We start from the raw sequence: 19,836 nt of genomic DNA, 5'->3' as shown, positions 1-19,836 counted from the left end.
GACCTCTGTATAAGGGTGTGGTACATCTCAGATCTCACACACACATACACACACAAATAATAATAATAATAAATAAAATAAATTTATAAAAAAACCATTAGCAAGCTAAGCAAGCTATTAGAAAAGATAAATGAGGTGGTGGTGCCTTTTAGGAGGCAGAGGCAGGCAGATCTGTGAGTTCAAAGTCAGCCTGGTCTACAGAGGGAGTTCCAGGGCTACATAGAGAAACCCTATATTGAAGACAATCAAACAAAAACAAAAACCAACCAACTCCCCCCAAAACAAATCAATTACATTTTTTTTTCTGTAGCAGCAAGACTAGAACAATTTCTAGCAACATAAAATTGTGACTAGGTAGAAATTAGTGTAATTAAAGATGGTCAAGACTTTTACACTGAAAACTCTGAAAAAAATTAAAACTGAATAAATTAAGGAACCAGGACACTGGTTATTATTATGACTTAATTTATTCTCAAATTTATCTATACATTTAGTATAACTATAATCAAAATACGAGCGAATGTTATTGGAGGTAAGTCAACAGAAGGAAGGACACAGGGCTTAAAACAGATGGAACAATCTCTCCAAAAAGTGAACAAATGAGGAGAATTCACACACCTGACTTCAGACTTTATTTTAGTTTTTTTGAGATATAGTCTTACATTGCCCAGGCTAGCCTCAAACTGGCTATGTAGCCGAGGATGCCCTTGAATTCATGATCTTCCTGCCCCACCTCCCGATTGCTGGGATTACATCGTGTATCATCACTCCTGGTTTCTGCAGTGCTGGGGACTGAACCCAGGGCTTTATGCACACCAGGCAAGCACTGTCTCAACCGAGTCACACCCCAGCCCCAGTCCGAAGTGGCGTATTTTTTCTGATACAAGTTTATATGAACAGATGAATGGAACAGAAGTGAGGCATGCAACAGATCTGCAGGTGTGTGGTCACATAATGGTTAACAAAGGTGACATTGAAATTCAGTGGGAAAACGAACTTTCCCACAGATGCTGCCGGATCAATCCCGAATCCACACAGGCAAGCAAAACCAAACCGTGCTTTGTCTTTAGCTCACACTGCATGCAAAAATTAATTAGGATTCAATCACTGATGTAAATAAGAGAACAAACAACTTCTCAAATAAAACAAAGGCAAAGATATTCAAGACGTGAGAAGCAGCACAGGTTTCCTACATGGGGCCTATGAAAAGAGCCAACTATGAGGTGGTTGGTAAACAAAGAACTTGAGCTGAATGTGATGTAATCCCAGTGGTCAGTCAGGATGTGGAGGCAAGCGGGAAGTCTGGTTACATGGGGAGTCCCAGGCCAACAAGGGCAACACGACAATGTCTCAACACACACACACACACACACACACACACACACACACACACACACACACACATTCTCTCTCACACACAAGTGTGATCACACTTCATTGTGTACACAAGTGAAATTCTCTACAATAAAGAAAAATTAAAAATAGATATCAGCATACAAATAGGGCGAAAACTACAAGACAGACTAAAATTTATTAAAAGAGGTTGAGAAGGCAAGCCACACAATAGGAAACATATTTGCAATTTTTCTGACACAGGGTTTATGTGTACAATGTTCTATAAATCAATAATAAAAGATGTGTATTACAGTTCTTAAGATGGGCAAAAGAGGGATGGGAGACAGCTCAGAGGGTAAAGTGCTTGCTGTGCAAGTGTGAGGACCTGAGTTCAGATCCCCAGCACTCATGTGAAAGGCACAGCGGAGTATCTCTGTGCCATGGGCCCTGGGGGTATGTCTAGGGGCCCACTGGCCAGCCAGTTTGGCTGGAATAGTGAGCTTCAGGTTCAATAAGAGACTGTATCTCAACAAATGAGGAGGAGAGTAATGGAGAAAGACACTTGATGTTGACATCTGTCTCCTATATGCACAAGCACTGGCAAGTGCACCTGAATACACACTCATACAGCACACACACACACACACACACACACACACACACACACACGCAAAAGTCTTGACCAGAAACTTCATTAAGTACAATGTCAGAGTGTTCAACTTTTGAACAGTTGTTCAATACCATTAGTATACAGAGAAAAAGCAACCCAATCTACAATGCATGAGCACCATGTGTGCAGTTGGAATGCATGAAATTAAGATGACAATATCCCATAGAAGTGAGGATGTGGGATAACTGGGACTCTCTTATTTTACTAGAGAGTTAAAACCATAGGCCACATTGGGGGGGGGGCAGAAAATGCTTGGCAGATCCACCTAACGTCAATCATATACCTACCCTTTATCTCTAACCAGTAAAAGACAGCGCCTAGCAGCAAAAGGACAAGAGCAATGGCCCCACTAGGCAGTGCAGATCAGAAACAATTCCACTATCCACTAGTAGCAGAATAAACCAAGAGTGACATAGTGATACAATGGAATTCCACAGGCAATGAAAAGGCATGAGGTGAAATACTCAGGACGCTGTGGTAAGCCTCATAGACAGTGTTAAATTTAAAAGGCCAGGTGGAAACGAGTACCTTCAAAATGACACCGTACACACACACACACACACACACACACACACACACACGCATGCACGCACACAACAAAACAAAAACAACCTGGCATGTATTCATGGCAACAGGAATCAGAATCATGGTTATCTGGAGGGGCACTGGCACTGACTGGGGAGGGTGCAAGAGCCTTTGGGTACTTGTGTGGTCTACATCTATCCTGGGAACTGATTGCTTTTGTGCAGATGTATGGAAAAATTCATTGGGCTGCACACCCAAGATAATCACACTAGTGTGTAAGCTAGACCTAAATAGAACAATTGAAAAAAAAAATCAAAGGCAAAGAAAGAAGAAGAAAAGAGGATGTAGAGAGTGAGAAAGGGGAGGGGAGGAGGAAGGAGGGAAAGGGATATGGAGGAGAAAAGATAGCGTAAGGACCAGGAGAAGGAAGGGATGGCACAGAAGAAAGAGGAGGAAGGGGGAAGCAAAGGAGGGAGCTGAAGAGGAGGAGGCTGTAGCAAGGTAGCAGTGGAGGGGCTGAGGACTGTCTGGTTGGGGGCAGGCGGGCAGGGAAGGGCATCACAGGAGGATGGAGGGTCTACAGGACGTCTAGAGAACTGACCAACGACTGGTGCCGTTTAGAGAGAGTGCAGAGCAGAAGGGAGGGGAGTAGAAGGGTCAGAGGTGGGAGGCCAGGCAGGGGTCAGATTGGGTGTGAGGCACCTGTGGCCTTCCCAGCATTCACTGGGAAGGCCCCAAGAGTACTGAAAAGTGACAAGCATTGACTGTCTCTCTGCTGAAAATCCGCCAACGGCACAGGTGTGTGCTGAATGTGCTTGAGGGAGATGGAAATGTCCTAACAGTGACTTATGGGGACAGTCAGGGGAACCTAGTAAACTTACTACAATCACCGTTGACATGATTAGATTATATGATCAAATAAACTGTTTTGTAGCAAACTTAGAGGTTGAAGTTTCCTTCTTTATTGCCGCACCTGGTGGTCCTGGGCTATTTCTGGTTATTTTTCATTTACTCCCTCCCTCTGCCCCCGCCCCCACTACATCTGTGCCTCATGAGCAATCTCACACCGGCCTCGAGGGCAGAGGTGTTGTCAAGTTCTGAGGACACCTTATCAGCGGCTCCCAGCCTGCTCCCTTTAGTCATTTAACTTGGAAAAGGGGTTTTGCACCCCACTATTTTACATATGAGACGATGAAGAAACCATGGGGTTTCATGCTCAAGGTCTCAGGTGCAGAGCCTACCAGATTTTGACCCGCTGGGAGAGTCAATTCCCAGGAATCAGGAAGCCTGGGAGAGCCGGTCTGCGCAGTTGGCAGGCCAGGGGTAGGAAGGAGGGCCCTGGGTAGGGGGAACCCAGCTCTCACTCACCACTTCTTGCCACTGATATCGTGCTGCTGTACTGTGTAGCCAAAGAAGGCAGCACTGGGACCAGCAATGACCCGGGGATTCCTGGTATCCATGTTGAAGGTATCCGTGAATCCTGAGTGGGAGCAGAAAAGAGAAACGGATGAGTTTGAAGGTGCAGGTACTATAGGTCTGGTAGGGGTGTGTGTGGGACTTCTGGCTGCTCATTTGCTTCAGAGAGGCTGGGCTGTGAAGCGGGTGGTGCCCTTGTCTTTGAAGAGTCCCTGTGTGAGGTGACTGGCAAGTCTATGTGGGAGAATCCACAGTATAATGGTGAAGGGGTGGCCTCAGTGTAGGAGGCAAAGACCCTACTTTAGGGAGATAGCATTTGAATGGAGGACTGTTTCTCTCACTGCAGGTGCCTCAGTACCTAGAGTCAAGGTCTTGTTTATGCATAGTGGTGAATTGAACAGTAAAGACAAGGATGCTGGTGACACCCATTACTTTTACACTGAGCACTTAGATTTCACACCAGCCCGCGAAATGGAAGTTCCACACCTCTGTGAGGTTAATATGTGGAAACTGCTCAGCAGGTGAGATCAAAGAGCTTGGGGAGCTGAGGCAGGGTCACCTTCTTCAGGGGCCAGACAGAGGGCCAAGGAACGAAAAGGCTAGAGGAACAAAAAGGCTATTCGTAGAGAATGGGGTCTCCCTCTCGACCTCATGGACCTCAGAGCACATGTCTGTCATGAAGTTCAGTCTATAACTGGCTGGGCCTCCCTCTTCCCCTCACCCATTCTCCTAGGGGAAGAAAGGAATAAAGCTTGGCCACAGAAAAGAAACATTTAAGTTACTAGAATCCAGTTACTGCATGCCTCTGCTCAAACCAAACTAACCAGAGAGTGGATTTCCTAAGAGGATATGATATTGATACTGTCCCTCTGACCTTGGCTGTCACCAGTCCCTGGTTTTTCTGAAATCCACGGCTTTCTTTCTCTAGTGGTAAAGTGGGGATGGATATAACCCTTCTCATGGATTATTGACCTCAGATACAAACAAAACAAAACAAGTTGTTTTTGATGGGAATCAGTAGACTGGCTGTGGAGATGCCAGGAAGCTGGCTGGGCCATGTGCCACTCTTCTGCCCCAAGTTTAGTGACAGAGGGGGAATCCACAGTTCCTTCATGGCTCTCACTCTGTGGCTGAGGGCAGCCCTGCTCTGTCTCAGATTCTGATTTGGCTTTTGGAAATGACCAGATGGTCCCAAGAGGTCAGAGCCACAGACTTGAATGCCAGTGGGAGGTCAGTTCTCAAACTCAGCTGGTGAAGGCTCACATGGACCATGGCTTCCCATCAGGTCTCCAGGGCTGAGGGATATGGGCCAAGGTGACCCTGGCTACTGCGAACTCAGTGTGTGTTGACTGTCTATCCTGTGACGATCTATTCTCACCGTCTCCTCTCACTCTCCCAAAAAGCTTCCCAGGGATCTTAGGAGAGAGTGCCCAAAATCTCCTGGAAGAGCCAAGGGATTTGCCAAGTTGGTAAAGCACTTGCTGCACAAGGGTTAACAGCAGAGGCTGATGTTGACTGTAAGGCTAAGGAGCAGTTCTAAAGAATGCAGGGATCCTTGGAAAGCACTTTGTGGGCCCTTCTTACGGGCTTAAGACCCTTGTTACAAGCGAGCATGGTAGGTACAGAGAGGGTGGGACTTCCCCAAAGATACAAGCCTTTCTTCATGCCCCTCTTTATGCATGTATGTATGTATGTGTGCTTGTGTGTATGTGTGTATATGTATGTTTCAGTGCATGCATGTACATATGTGTGAGTGCCTGTGGAGGGGTCATATGTTGTTTTTCAGTTGCCTTTACCTTTGGCTTGAGGCAGACTCTCTCATTGGCTTGACACTTCACCAGGGAGGCTAGGCAGCTGGCCAGTGAGCTCCACATCCACTTGTCTCTCCCTCCCATCTCACTACTGCTGGGATTACAAACTCATACCACCACCACACCTGGCTTCTTACACAGCTTCTGGGGATTCAAACTCAAGTCCTCAAGCTAGTAAAATGAGTGTTCTATCAGTAGAGCCAACTCTCCTACCTTTGGTGTAATTTTCTCTGAAGATCTTCACTTTGCAAAAAATGTCTGGTTGGTGTCTATTCTGGGGGTAGGAATGCTTGTCTGGATGAGACTCAAGGTCATCAGGGTCCTCAGCCATGCTGACTGTGCCAACAGACTAGTTTGCAAGTCAATGGAGTAAAAAGAGAGGCTAAGAGAGGCATGGGTAGGGTGGGGCCATCTGAGTGCTAAATCTCAGCTTTGTCATCATTTGGCTGTGTGCCCATAGACTATTTCCGCTTCTCTGTGCCCCAGGTTCCAACACACGAGAGGGTTTAATCCCACATCGTAGGTATGCCTCCACACATGGTAGTGGTTCTCTGGGGCACACACACAGCTGACTTCCAGTTGTCAGCGAACAAGCATCTGCCTTGAATCTCTGCAAACAATTGAGACTTGGAGACCAGGCAGCCAGAAGAATTCGAGCTCATCTGAGCATTGGCTAAGCACATCTGGGAGGGGAAATCTCCAGGCAAAAAATGATAATATTTTGCATTCCCAAGCCAAGGGGAAGAATTAAGGAAAACCATCAGCTCATATTCTGCACTGTTCAGGCTTGGCTCCCCTGCACTTGTTTGCGCCATGGGGACTTCGCAACAGGCTGGAGCTTCTGGACACATCAGACATCAGAAAGATGGAGGTCTTGGTGGGTGACCAGGGAGTATGGGCATCCTTCCGTATAAAGCCTAGCCTCACTCCCAGAGCTGGGTGGTGCTAATAAAACCTCAAGAAGTTCCAAAGCAAGAGAGCATGTCTGCCATTACTGCAATGGTTCATGCTGATTGCCAACAGAAAAGGATCCAGAATCACCTTGGAGACAAACCTCCGAACCTCCGGACATAAGGAATTATCTAGGTTATGATAATTGAGGTAGGGCGATTCACTCCAAATGTGGGTGGCACCATTACCTAGGCTGGCATTCTGAACCACATGGAAAGGAGAAAGTGAGATGAGCACCAGTGTTCCTGGCACTCTGCCTCCCGACTGGGGATGCAATGTTACCAACTGCTTCCAGCTCCTGCCACCAAGACTGAACTGTACCCTCACACCATGAGCTAGGATAAAGCCTTCCTTTCTCAAGTTGATTGTCTTGAGCATTCTGTTACAGCAACAAGTCACCATTACACAGTCCCCACCAGAACTCTCAACATTCCAAAGCTGCCCACAATGTCCCCCTTGGGACACAGCTATGTGGTGCTGGGGTGACTAAGGAGTCCATTCCCTGGCATCTCCTAGATTGAGCACCTAGAGAGGGCGGGAAGCAGAGATGGCGGGAGAGCAAGTGCCAAGGTCAAAGGCACAGGACGTCTCACTGTGAAACTCATTACAAGGCTGCAAGAAGGATGTGTGGGTGCAGATCGGATCCTTCTTAAGAGCAGGCGTTGCTATGGAAAGACCTAGGCTGGGTATTAGACCTGGTCTCTTCATTGCTTCCACTGCTTACTGGCTGTGTGGTCTTGAACAAAGTATTAGCTCTCTCTGGGTACCAGTCTCTCATCAGAATAACCATTGCCAGGCCCAATGTCCTGAGTCTGTGTGCTCCTCTGTCCTCATTTCCTACCATCACATCAGAGATGAGAAGCTTTTAGACTCTGGGAGAATTCCTGTGGACAGACAGGTGGCCTTTTCCCAGGAGTCTCCAGGGGTGTTCCTTTCCTCCCTGCTAGCACAAGTATCCCTCAGCTTTAGGGTTCCTGTGAAGGTGAACTGCATCCTCCACCTCTCTGGGTGACTCGCACCTAGCCTGGTGCAGTAGAGTCAGATAGGGAGGGTGACAGCTTTGTGACAGCAGCTCCCATCTTACCGCAGGTCTTTGGCTGTACAGAGTAAACTTGATTGCGCTTGGGTCTTTTCAGGAGAGAGACTTAGCTCCTTTATTCTTACAAAGCCTACTTCACACTCTCTTCTTCACACACAGACTTCTTTAGCCAACAATGCCCTTCAAGACCTCTTGCCTCTGCTAACTGTGAATTATCCTGGCCTTCTTCAAAGGCAACGCCATGGAATCTAACTTTATACTCTTCCAGCTATTGTTATCAATGGCCAACCACCACACACCTTTCTTCCTCCCCTTCTTGTCCCCTTCATTCTCCTTTTCTTCCCTTTTCTCCAGTTGAGAAGCAGGAGGAGGACAGAGCTGTTTATGGGTAGGGCTTGCATAGGTTCCCTCCCTCACGCAGGTACAGAACACCATGCCCTAATAGATAATGGGCTGTGAGCACAGTCAAGGGAATGGAGCAGGATGCTGGGCATGCTACACAGGGGAAGCAATGACTTCTTCCATAGGGTCTGGGAAAGGGGGAACTTAAAATGTCTGGGTGGGTGTTGGGTGTGGACAGAGAAGGGAGAAAAAGGGGGTTAAGCTGAGGGGGAGGCTTCCTTGGAAAGGCGTCACCTCTCTGTACCTCATATGAGCACAGCCTGGCTCAAGAGAAGTCTCATAGGGACATTATCTCATTTGGGAAGTAGCGGGTCCCTAGGCCACACCCTCTGCTGCTTCTGGCAGACAGCAGCTCTGATCTTGCCAGCAGAGAGAAGCAAGCTCTGGTCCCTGGAAGGTTGAGGCCACAGTGGCATCTCCCCTGGCTCTCTATGGACCTGTGATCTAACATGTGGAAAAAGATGCATCAGGTGTCTGAAGACTCCCTCTCAAGGATAAAGAGAGGACTGGGCATCCTTACTCCAGAAGTGATAGTGACAGGGTCCACTTTGAGAGTATGGAAGACTTCCTGGGCCTGATGGGGACAGGAAGACAGGAAGAGTGAGTGTACCTAGAGGGCTTCCCCTGGTCCATTCACTTCAGGAAGTTTCTGAGAAGGGTCTCAGAGGGTTCCTTTCCCTTCCCACCTCCCATGCTCTCCCAGCCCTCTGCCAAGGAGGCCTTCCATCTTCCAGGCCTGCTGTGGCTAGTCTACCTCTCTTCTTCCTCAGTTTCCCTCCCGAGCAAAGGCTTACCTCCAGTCTACCCATTCTCTTAGGGACACAGTCTATGCTGGGTCAACTGCTTGCTATAATATGATCTCCCTTAGCTCTCCAAAGAGCTTGGGGATCTACACGAGGAAGAACTTCCTGGATGGTAAACAGCCAGGTGGGGCCTGTGTGATGCCAAGGTATCTTCACCTGTGCTGTGGAGACCAGGTATTTGTAGGTCAGATGGCATGGAGACACAGGGAGAAGCACCCACAGAGGCAGAGAGGGAGGAGGAAGCAGCAGGAAGAATCATGGTGGCCCTTTCCGTTTGGAGTAAGTCAGGAGTTTGCCAATGTGCTAGTTAAGCAGATGTCAACCTCATAGGAAACAGGCCTGGAGACTGAAATCAGCAAATGGCACACTGAAGTTGGCTGTAATTAGCATAGTTTTTCCCTCTCAGCCCAGAGAACTATCCGATGCCTGCAGAGGACTCATGTGTGACTATTCAAGAGTAAGAACCATAGCTGGATGATGGCCAGTGAATCATTCTTTCTTAATACCATTTTTCCTCCTCTCTAGGGAGGGAAACTGATCAAAACAGAGCTCCATCGCCAAGCTTTCAATGGAAACTTGGTAGTTCCAGGCTGTTCTCTTCACACAGTTTGAGTGATTTAAAACAAAACAATACAAAAACCTGTATGGATCTGAAACTTTCTTGTTAAAAACCCCCACTGCATCTGGAGTAGATCGCATCAGTCCCTTCTAAATCAGAATCTTTATCACTTACTGTCCTTCAGCCACAGGACCTTCCATAGGTCTCACACACTCCTGTCTTCTACCTTGAGACTGTTCTCTTTGTCTGGAACATTCTTCCAGATGCCTGTCTGTCTGTCTGTCTGCCCCCTCTTTATGTGTGTGTTCCAGGTGTGTGTGTGTGTGTGTGTGTGTGTGTGTGTGTGTGCTTGAGTGTGTGTGTAGGCTAGAGGACAGCCTTAAGAGTCCTTCTTCAGGGTGACACACACCTTGTTTCCTGAGACAGGGTCTCTCACCAACTTAGAGTTCACCACTTGGCTGCTGGTAGGCAAGCCCCATGGCTCCACCTGTCACTGACTCCTCAGAACTGGGATTACAAGTGTGTATCCCCCACCACTGGTTTTTTTCACATGGGTTTTAGAAATCAAACTGAAGTCTTAATAGTCATAAGGTGACATTTCACTAACTGAGCCATACTCCTAGCAAAGCTCTTCACTAACTGAGCCATCCCCATCCTTTTCTGTAAGATATTTACTCAGCTGGTGGCTCTTTCTCAACGTCAAGTTTAAATGTCAAGCCTCTGAGATCGTTTGATCATCTTATGAAGAACCCATTTTTCTCCCTCATGGCATATTCTTACTTTCTTCACAGTCAAAAATAACTGCAGGTGGTTTAAGTCACACAAGGGGAAGGGGCCAGTATGTGCTGGAGCCTTCTCACAAGGTATTCTGCATGGAGAAATACCTTGCTCAGCCTAGACACGGGTGGTTTGGGGTAGGTACCTTGGTTCTGCCTCAACGAGATGATGGAACACACTTAGTAGACTTCCTAGGGGAGGCCTTATCTTCTCTAAGGAGCAGATGGGAGGTGGTGGGGTAAGGGGAAGTGAGGAGATGGGGGGAAGAAAGGGTGGGAGGGAGGGGAACTGGGATTAGAATTTTAAAAAGAAGAAAAAAGAGGTGGTATTATTCAAACTCAAACGGACTGGGATAGGAAGATTCACATAGGGTAATTGGCAGCTTCTTTAAATAAATAAATCTCCCAGAGCTGGGGAGATGGCGCTGTCAGTAAAGCATTTGCATCATAAGCATGAGTACATGAGTTCAGATCCATGTGCTGCTCACCTGCTGTTATAGAAAGCAGAGACAAGAGGAGCCCTATAAAGGCCAGCTAGCCAGGTTCCAGGGAAAGAGAGACCTGTCTCAAACAAGGTGGAAGGTGCCTGAGGACTGGCGCCCAAGGTTGTCCTCCACATGGTTTCACACATGTGCCATGCACCTACATTTGTACACACACACACACACACACACACACACACACGAATTCTCTCCACTTCATCCCAAGAGACAAAATAAATTGATAAGCATTATACAGCACAGCACTGGAAGGGACTTTGTCTTTACTTCTTTAGCCTTAGCACCTAGGAAAATGCCGAGCACACAACAGGTGATCATGGTACATTTGTGAAAGACAGAAAGTATACAAGTGCGAGGCACTAGCCTACAATAGAAGTTAAAGGGACTGTGAGAGCTATAGTCTCAGGGAATGGAGAAACTTAGAGTGGTGAAATTTTAGCTCCAACCCAAGTAGGGTTCCTAGCTTGTGCTGCAGTTGTGGGCCAATCCCTTCTTCTTCCCAGCTCTCAGTTTCCTTTTCTGGAAAAGGTACATGCTGGACCAGGTGCCTAGTCTCTAAGTCCTAGCATAGGGTTTAAAGAAATCCACGTATGCTCAATTCATCCCTTTACTCCTGGGGTCACTGTACAGCACAGCTGCCAGGGCACTGTTCATCCAGATGCAAGAGGTACAGTATCTAGCCTCAACAGCTGTACCATGTCCCCCACTTCTCTGACATACTAACCAGCTCCAAGAGCTCTGTATGGTTCCCAGGGCCTGGGCTTGGGCCTCATTTGCCTTGGGTGTGTAAATAAAGGGAGCTGTGCATCCAAGATTAGCCTCAGCTGGGGAAGTGGGCAAAGGCGGGCAAACAGCAGGGCAAAGCTTGAGATGTGCAATTTGTGGCAGGGCTTTCCCTTAGACAAGAGGAAGGAGAGTAATGAGGGCCCAGAGAACTGCCGGCCACCCTGTTCTGGTTCTTTGAATGTCAACTAAAAAAGGAGCTGTGGGGACCTTCCCTTCAAAGCCAGCAGGCTCGCCCAGCAGTGGATGCCCACACCCATCTAGAAAGTTCTCTGGCTGCATAGAGCTCAACATAGATCCGCTAGATGCCACTGACATGGCTTGGGCAAGGGAGACTTTAAGGAGGGGAAGGCTTGGCTCCCTGAGGCTCATATGGAAGTCCTTCTGAATTTGGGTATAGGTCAGGGTTTTTGCTTGTTTTTGTTTTTCTCTGAGTAACAGCCCTGGGTGTCCTGGAAATTTCTTTGTAGACTAGACTGCCCTAAAGTTCACAACTGGACACCTGTTAGCCTCTACTGACACCTTGCCCCTCAAGAGGACAGCTGTCTCCTAAGGGAGCTTCAACAAACCCACATGGGGACAGCCACAGCAGCCAAGAAGTTACATTGCAGCAATGGAGAACATCTAGGTCTATCTCATGAAAAGTTCCCCAGTCAAACTGGATGCCCCATAGCTTCTAAGTTCTTGAGAGCAGAGGCTGAAGGAGATCTGTGCTTCTTGAGGACCACGTGGCTGCACCTGGCATACCTATGCTGTGGTGGATGAGAAAAGACTAGGTGAAACACAGAGATTAGTGTGAATGAACATGCAAGAAAGAGGGCTGGAGAGATGGTTCAGAGGTTAAGAGTAGTGGCTGTTCTTCTGTAAGTCCCGAGTTCAGTTCCCAACAACTGAACAAATTCATGCCTAGCAAGCATGAAGCCCTGGGTTTGATCCTAGTGCTGTGTAAACTGGCTGTGGTCTTGGTACATGGGAGGAAGAGGCAGGAAGGTCAGAAGCTCAAGGTTATCTTTGGCTACATAGTAAATTTAAGGCTAGCCTGGGCTACATGAAACCCTGGAAATGGAGGAAAGGGAAGGAAAAATAATGGAAGGGATGGAAAGAAACAAAAGAAGATCCAAGAAGAAAGGTTCCCGAGATGGTCAAACTGTACTGAACTTGGGGTCCGTTTCTCTTGATTGACAGCAGTGGTATGGCCTTTGGAAAGCCTTTCCTAAACCCTCTTAAAATCGGTCGAAAGTTTGGCTGCATGAATTCAAACCCCAGTCTGTAGTTTTATTACCTGGGTGATTTTGACTAAGTGACTCCATATCTACATTAGTAAATTAGGATTTACTGAATACCCATATTCTGTTGGGCATTGTGTAGTATTTCCTTAAGTTGTCTTTGGCCACAGTGTTTTTTATCACAGCCTCAGAGTAACCAATACAAAGTAACTAATACACACGGTGTCTGGGGCTTTGGGGCCCTAGGTGTAGCAGAGTTAGAAAAGCAGATATTTCAGGGTAAGAAGGGGGGCCCTGGAGGATTTGCAGCATGGCCTAAGCTGACTTATCAGCATCTTCCTGGTTGTAGTGTGGAATAGCCATCAGAGACAAGGGAAAAGTTGGGGAGACCCACTAGACACCTATTAACACAAGCCACAGGAACTCCTCCAAGACCTCCTTGTGGTAACCCCTCAGGCTCTGCCTGCCTCCTGGTCTTAGTCCTTTCCATGGACCAGAGAATGAAGATTTGAAGGGAGACTTTAGGTCCAGGGTGATATGGAACCCGGCTCCAGTGCAGAAGTGGGATAAGAGGCTAGGTTTAAGAAGTACTGGATAGAACTCAGGCAGGTCCAGACTGAAAAGACCAGAGAACATCTGGGTGGCAATTTGGTCCCATTTGGGATAATGGGCAGGGCCTGTTTCAGGGCCTCTGCTCCTGGCTGGCTTCACCGTCAGCAGCAAGCACATTCCATGGCTGATGACTGGCTTGTGGTCTGGCCTGGCTCTTTCGATGGTTTCTTCTGCTCTTTAAAACCAGAATTGGAGTTCTCTTTAAGTTTAGGGCATGAATCACTGCCTGGAAGGGGGATGGAGGAACAGTGTCTCTGTGCTCTTGGTTGCTAGCACTCACTCAAATGTATAGGTCCCTGGGGCCAGCTGTGTGATGGGTCCCAGTTCAAATTCTGGTCCTACCAGCTTCTGAGCTGCTAGCCAACATGATCCTGAGTGCCACTCCACCCACCTCACAAGCCCACCAAGTCCAGAACCAACTCAAGGTCCCCTGTTTGAACCTCTTCACTTCTCACACTCTCCTCAGGCCAGAAGCCCTGACCTTTTGACTCCTACACCAGTCCTTCTCTTAGGACCCAGACCTGTGAGTCTTCATCTCCTCACCTCACCTCTCCTTTATTTCACCCACACTTGTCTCAGGCTCTGGGTTCTCTTGCCTGGATCATTGCAGTAGCCACCCCATCCTTCCACCTTCTTGTCATTGTCCTATGGTATTGGCTTTCTCCTATTCCCCTCAGGAAGCTTCTCAACACAGATTAGGACATTTCTCTACTCTCCCTCAGACACCATCAGTGTCTACCAAACACAAATGTTCTAATTGGCATTTATGTCCTTTCTCAGTGGTCTTAGCTGACTGTCCCATTCCTATAGTCTCCCACAGCACATTATCTGGCATCCTGCTGATGGAGCATCTAACACCCACCCTTCCTGATGCCAGATTGGTCTCTTGCCCCTGAAACCTGAGTCCTGCATCTGAAGCTCTCTTATAGCTTTCTTAAATCTTTTCCTGTATTGCAGTCATTTATCCCAAACTCTACCCACTCCTACAATACCATAAGTTCCTCCAATAAGAGCATTCTCATCTGCAGGCGAATACGCGATACAGCATCTAGCTCCCACAGGCTACTGTGTTAGGACATCCGGAAGTGATGTGCAAAGCCAGTGCCTTGTCTCAGATATCTTCAATTTTCATGGATGTGTAGATAGCTTTTTCCTTCACTCTATACGCATTGGGTGCCTGCTGTGGTAGCCCTGTGTAAAGGTTAGGGATGCAGGTGATCAGGGATGTACCCTCTGTACCTGTGATGCTCCCAAGGTTGCATGAGAAGATGGCCAGGTGGTTGGAATGCTGTGAGGTGAGGAAGGACTAGCCTTGGGCTCAAACAACTAAGGCTCCCAGACTGTATCTGCAGGGGTCAAGTAAGGCTTTCAAGAGGCCTGAGATTAGGCAGGAGGCAGCCAGGAGAAAGGAGGGAAGGTACGGGGAACTATAGCACGGAGGCTGGAGGCAGTTGGTATGCTGTGGGGCTATGAGGCACCCATGCATATGTTCCTGCTAGTGCAAGCCATAGCTGATCATGCAGTATTTTAGATTTTTTTTTTTGGCTACTATTCAGAGAGGTGTGGATGGGTGGGGTAAAAGGGACAATAAAACCTGAAGTTGAGGAGCTGGCTCAGTTGATAAAGTGCAGGAAGATCCCTGGAGCTTGCTGGCTAGCCAATCTAGCCAAATTGGAGAGCCCCAGGCTCAGTGGGAAGCCCTGTCTAAAAAATAAAAAAGGTGCATGGGCTGAGGAAATGGCTCAGTAGATAAAGTGCTTGTGCAAGCATAAGGACCTACAGGTCAGATCTCTAGAAGCAACATAAAAGCCAGGCAGGTATAGCAGATGTTCGGGGGCAGAGACAGTACCTCTAAAGCAAGCTGGATAGCTGCATTAGGTAGATTAGTGAGCTCCAGATTCAGTGAGAGACCCTGCCTCGATAAATAAAGGTGGAGAGCAATCAATGAAGACACCTATGTAAACTCTGAGATTCCACACACATGCACATGTATGTGCATGTGCACTTATATACAGTGGGACACACATGCAGACACATGTGTGCATAACGCACACTTCAAATAAAGTGGAGAGACCGAGGAAGGCTCCTGAAGTTGAACTTTGGCCTCCCCCTCCTCTGCCATGAGCACACAAAGAAAGCTGAAGGTGGCCTGGGACTCAGGGTCCTAGGGCCCCTCTACCCTACCCCCTAGAACACGGATTCTTCTTGAGGGAGCACTCTTTCCCCAGCCAGTCTGACCTTGCCTCTGCCAGTGCCACATCTCAAATCATGATTTCTTCACTGGGACACTCAACCCCAGCAGTGCCTGAAATCATAGAGTGGGAATGGCCCTCCCCAGCTTTGCCCCCCACCTCGACTCCTGCTGGCCACCTCCTGGTGCTCCATCCCTGCACTGCCCATCTGTCTACTGTAGCTCTGCCTGGGACCTTTGGCAAATTCAGTCTTCCCAAGGTTCCCTTTGGATTCCCTGGTTTTCCCACCTACTAGCTATCTAACAATCAAATTATTTACGGCCTCACCAGGGGACACAGATAGCTTGTCTTCGTTGTATAGTTCATCAGCTCCTACTCCAAATTCCAAGCTACTTTGTGAAGTGGGAGCATGATTGTATTTCTTTCCAGAGGACAGGCCTGTGGGGGAGACCCATGTGAGCAAGGCTGTTCTGCTGATATATGATTGAAAGGCTTAGAGAATTCTGTACTTGGGTTGTTCCTTATTTCTTGAAAAGTTCAATAGTTTTGAAACAGATGGCCTTGAGTTTGATTTTGTGTGAAGTCCCACAGTTTGTATAAAGCAAGTCCTACAAGTGTGGGGCGACCCAAATGACAGTAGCTTTGTCTACATATCATTTATGAGTTTTACAGTTTCTACCAACTGGCAATGATTTCCAGGAAAAGAGCAATTCCAGGAGAGGAAATGATGATGATCTTGTGGTTCCTTTTGCTGGAAGGAAGACAGGGTGAGGGGCCTGGGGATGTGCCAGACAGAGAAGGGGGTGGTAAAGTCTGAGAGACATCTACAGAGACCCCCTGTGGTTTACAGACAACCCCCTGGGGTCTACAGAGAAACCACCCTATGATCCACAGAGAACCCCCAGTGATCTACAGAGAGACCCCTGTGATCTACAGAGAATCCCCCCAGTGATCTACAAAGAACCCCCAGAAGTGTATAGAGAACTCTCAGTGATCTACAGAGATCTACAGAGAGAGCCCTCCTGTGGTCTACAGAGAACCATTGTGATCTACAAAGAACCTCCCAGTTATCCACAGAGAACTCCAGTGATCAACAAAGAACCCCCCCAGTGATCTGCAGAGAACCCCATGTGGTCTACAGAGAACCTCCAATGGTCTACAAAGAATCCACAGTGATCTACTGGGACCTCCCCCCCCCCAGAAGTCTACAGAGATCCCCTCAGCAGTCTACAGAGAACCTGTCAGTATTCTACTGAGAACCTCCAGTGGTCTACAGAGAACCCCCCAGCAGTCTACAGAGACTCCTCAACTGTCTACAGAGAGCCATTTGTTATTATTCTTTGTTAAGTCTCCCTGGTGTAGCTAATCTCACCTCTGGCTAGAAGACTTGGCCCTAGTCCCCAAGTGATCCTGGGAAAATCATGGGACTCACTCAATAATTGCATCTCAGTTTCCCCATGAATCTGAGATACATCATATCTCTGGCCTCTCCTGGTACCCAATAGAAACATATGGAATATTCTTTTCAGACTGTTAAGAGTGGCACTCTCTAGTCCATTTGTGACTTTCCTGCAAAGAGCAGATGAGCCCTGGAAATAACTGTCAGGAGTCTTGGAAGTCTGGCTCAGTTGGTTGATGCTGGAGAAAGAGAGCTATCTGTCTGCCTCTAACACAGAGGCAGAAATACCTTCCCTGTGCCATTTTGCTTGGCATCCTGGAGTGTGCTGCTATGGTAACTCTGTTGCCCCATACACCATAAGGAAAAATCTTTGCCTACTTTTGAGCAGCACCAAAGCCCCAGGCTGGGTTTTTCCTCCTTAAAGCATCAGGCTGTCCATTAGAGGCAGTAGCTAGGGAAGGGCCTGTCGGACAAGGAGAGTGAGGGGCTGGACCACACCGAGCAGATCCCTGCTTCACCTGAGTTCTACCACCAGCCCTTAATGCCTTTGGCTCAAGGCACCACTCAGTCAAAATGCCAATGCTTTGGGTAGGACAGATCAACTTGTTCTCACTCATTAGAGATGTTCAGCCTCAATTAAAAATTAGCTTACTAGGCCTGGAACTCTGAGCATGTCTTGATTGCAACAGTGGGAGAGAGAGTGGGAATTCAGTGTTTTGGGTATTTGGAGGCAGGTGATAAAGTCCCTGGGGTTTGGGGGCTGACTCTGATGGAACACCACCTGGGGATCACTTTCCCACCTGGAAGATTCTCTGTATAGCTGAGAATGGAGGGAGGCTGCCCTACTTCTGGCCAACGAGAGCGGGTATCTGCATTCTGACCCCATGTCCTCTGAACAGTGCCTTCCCAAGAATATCTTATTGTTTCTTGAAGACTCCAAGTCTCACTTTCTAGAGAGAACATTACCCATTAATTAAGAGCAGGGGCTTATGGGTCCAGAGATCCATCTCAGTGCTTGCCCAGGATATTTGAGGTCCTGAGTTCAATACCACTCCCATACTGGGGGGAAAAAAGAGCAGGGTTCCGGGGATCGGAGAGATCTTTGGTTCTATTGCTGTGACTAGCTATTTAACTTGTCTTGTGGAACCTGGCAACCAAAGCTGTGACTCCATGGGACTACATGGAATGTGAGAAAGAGCTTGCCACCATGCCTGTCATAAGCCAAGTAAGAAATGATGAAGTGCGGCGGAGACAGCTCAGCAGTTAAGTGCACTTACTGCTCTTCTAGAGGACCCAACTTTGGTTCCCTCCACGTTCAGGTGACTCACAAACACTTGTAAGTCCAGCTCCAAGGGATCTGATCCTTCTTCTGGTATTTGCAGTCCCCCTCAACACACATAGCATGTGAATGCACACGCACCCACACACACAAAAAGAAAAAAAAACCGATGAGAATGACATGACCAGCTTCCATGGACAGAGGCTTACACTCTGCCAGGGACCATTTGGTACAGTGAGCATGGATGGATCGCATATGGGCCATTAACCAGAGCATCAGCCTGAGAAGTGGTTATTCTCCTCATTTTACAGCCGCTGGGGGGGGGGGGCTTGCCCAGGCTCACCCACCTAGAAGGGATCTGAATCTGGGCAGTCTGGTTATTACTGCTCAGTCGACGGTAAGCAGTTAATGTTCCAGTGAAAGAGATGAGAGACAGCTGGGCCACATGGACTGCTCCCTCCAGGTGAGATTTCACCCATGTTATAACCTAGGTATTAAGGACACCATAGGAAAACTTCCTGTGGAAGTTTAACTTATAGATGACTCCATTCTCTTTTTGTTAACAAACTGCTGGCCATGTGGCTGAGAATGGGATCAATGGGGATTGACACACTGGGGCTGGGACTGTCCCCACCTTAACCACTGCTCCCTGTAGCAGCCGTTCCGTGCTGAGCGTGTGTGGTTATCTCCAGAGCTCACAAAGTCTTTGAGAGAAGGTAATTTCACAAGGCTGTGGCTCCTTGGCGACAATCTTCAGTGCAGGGGTTAGAGAGGGTAGTAATGATTAAGTAGGCAGGAGAGACGTCATGTTTGAGATGTGATGTGTGTGTTGTGTCTACATGTTCATGTGTGTGGCTATATGTACATGAATATGTGCAGATGTATGTAAGACCAGAGGTCAAGGTCAGATGTAACTTAATCACACTTTACCTTACTTTCTGAGGCCAGGGTCTCACCGAGCCTGGAGCTCTCTGATTTAGCTCTCCCCAGCCATCTTCTGTCTGCCTCCCCAGTGCTGAGGTCACAGGCATGGTAGTTCATAGATTTTTTTTCATGGGTTCTGGGGGATTGAACTAGGCTTCTCAGACTTTCCTGGCAAGCATTTTGCTGACTGAGCCTCTTCCCAGCTCTCAGATGTGATGACAATCTCTAATCTTTATAGCTTCACTACGATGATCAATTTTGAATCAAAAAGAACTTAAAGCTTGCAGAGAGACAGTAATACCCCAAATTGGGCATTGTGGAGAGGAAAGAGAGTTCCTCAAATTCCCCAAATGAATTCCCGTCCACACAGCAAGAGCCAAGCCAATCAGTTCAGTACATAGTTTTAGTCGAAGCACAGGGCCAGTGTATGGGGATGAGGAGAATGCATATGGAGGGGAGCATGATTCAGAAAAGGCAAGTAGGAGAAGAGAACTGAGTGAGCTCTTTGACAGCCTCCAGTCCTGTGTGGCTGAGACCCATGAGGAGGCTGTGGGTTGCATTCCTCTTTGAGGAGTAGGGGACACAGGTATGGTAGCTAAGCAGAAAGAGAGGGGAATCGGCCTATTTCCTTGGG

General features: G+C 47.8%; 1 protein-coding gene across 1 annotated transcript in view; it reads right to left on the bottom strand.

Annotated features, from left to right (window-relative positions):
• Positions 1–19,836, bottom strand: part of Itga11 (integrin subunit alpha 11) — a 94,058-nt gene that overhangs the window by 70,988 nt on the left and 3,234 nt on the right. The window contains exon 2 of the mRNA XM_051197707.1: positions 3,899–4,010. Coding sequence (XP_051053664.1) covers positions 3,899–4,010 — 112 coding nt within the window. The remainder of the gene's footprint in view (positions 1–3,898; positions 4,011–19,836) is intronic.

Source organism: Phodopus roborovskii, unplaced genomic scaffold (genome assembly GCF_943737965.1).
Source record: "Phodopus roborovskii unplaced genomic scaffold, PHOROB, whole genome shotgun sequence".
Taxonomy (NCBI): Eukaryota; Metazoa; Chordata; class Mammalia; order Rodentia; family Cricetidae; genus Phodopus; species Phodopus roborovskii.
This window is presented reverse-complemented; position numbering and strand designations above follow the sequence as displayed.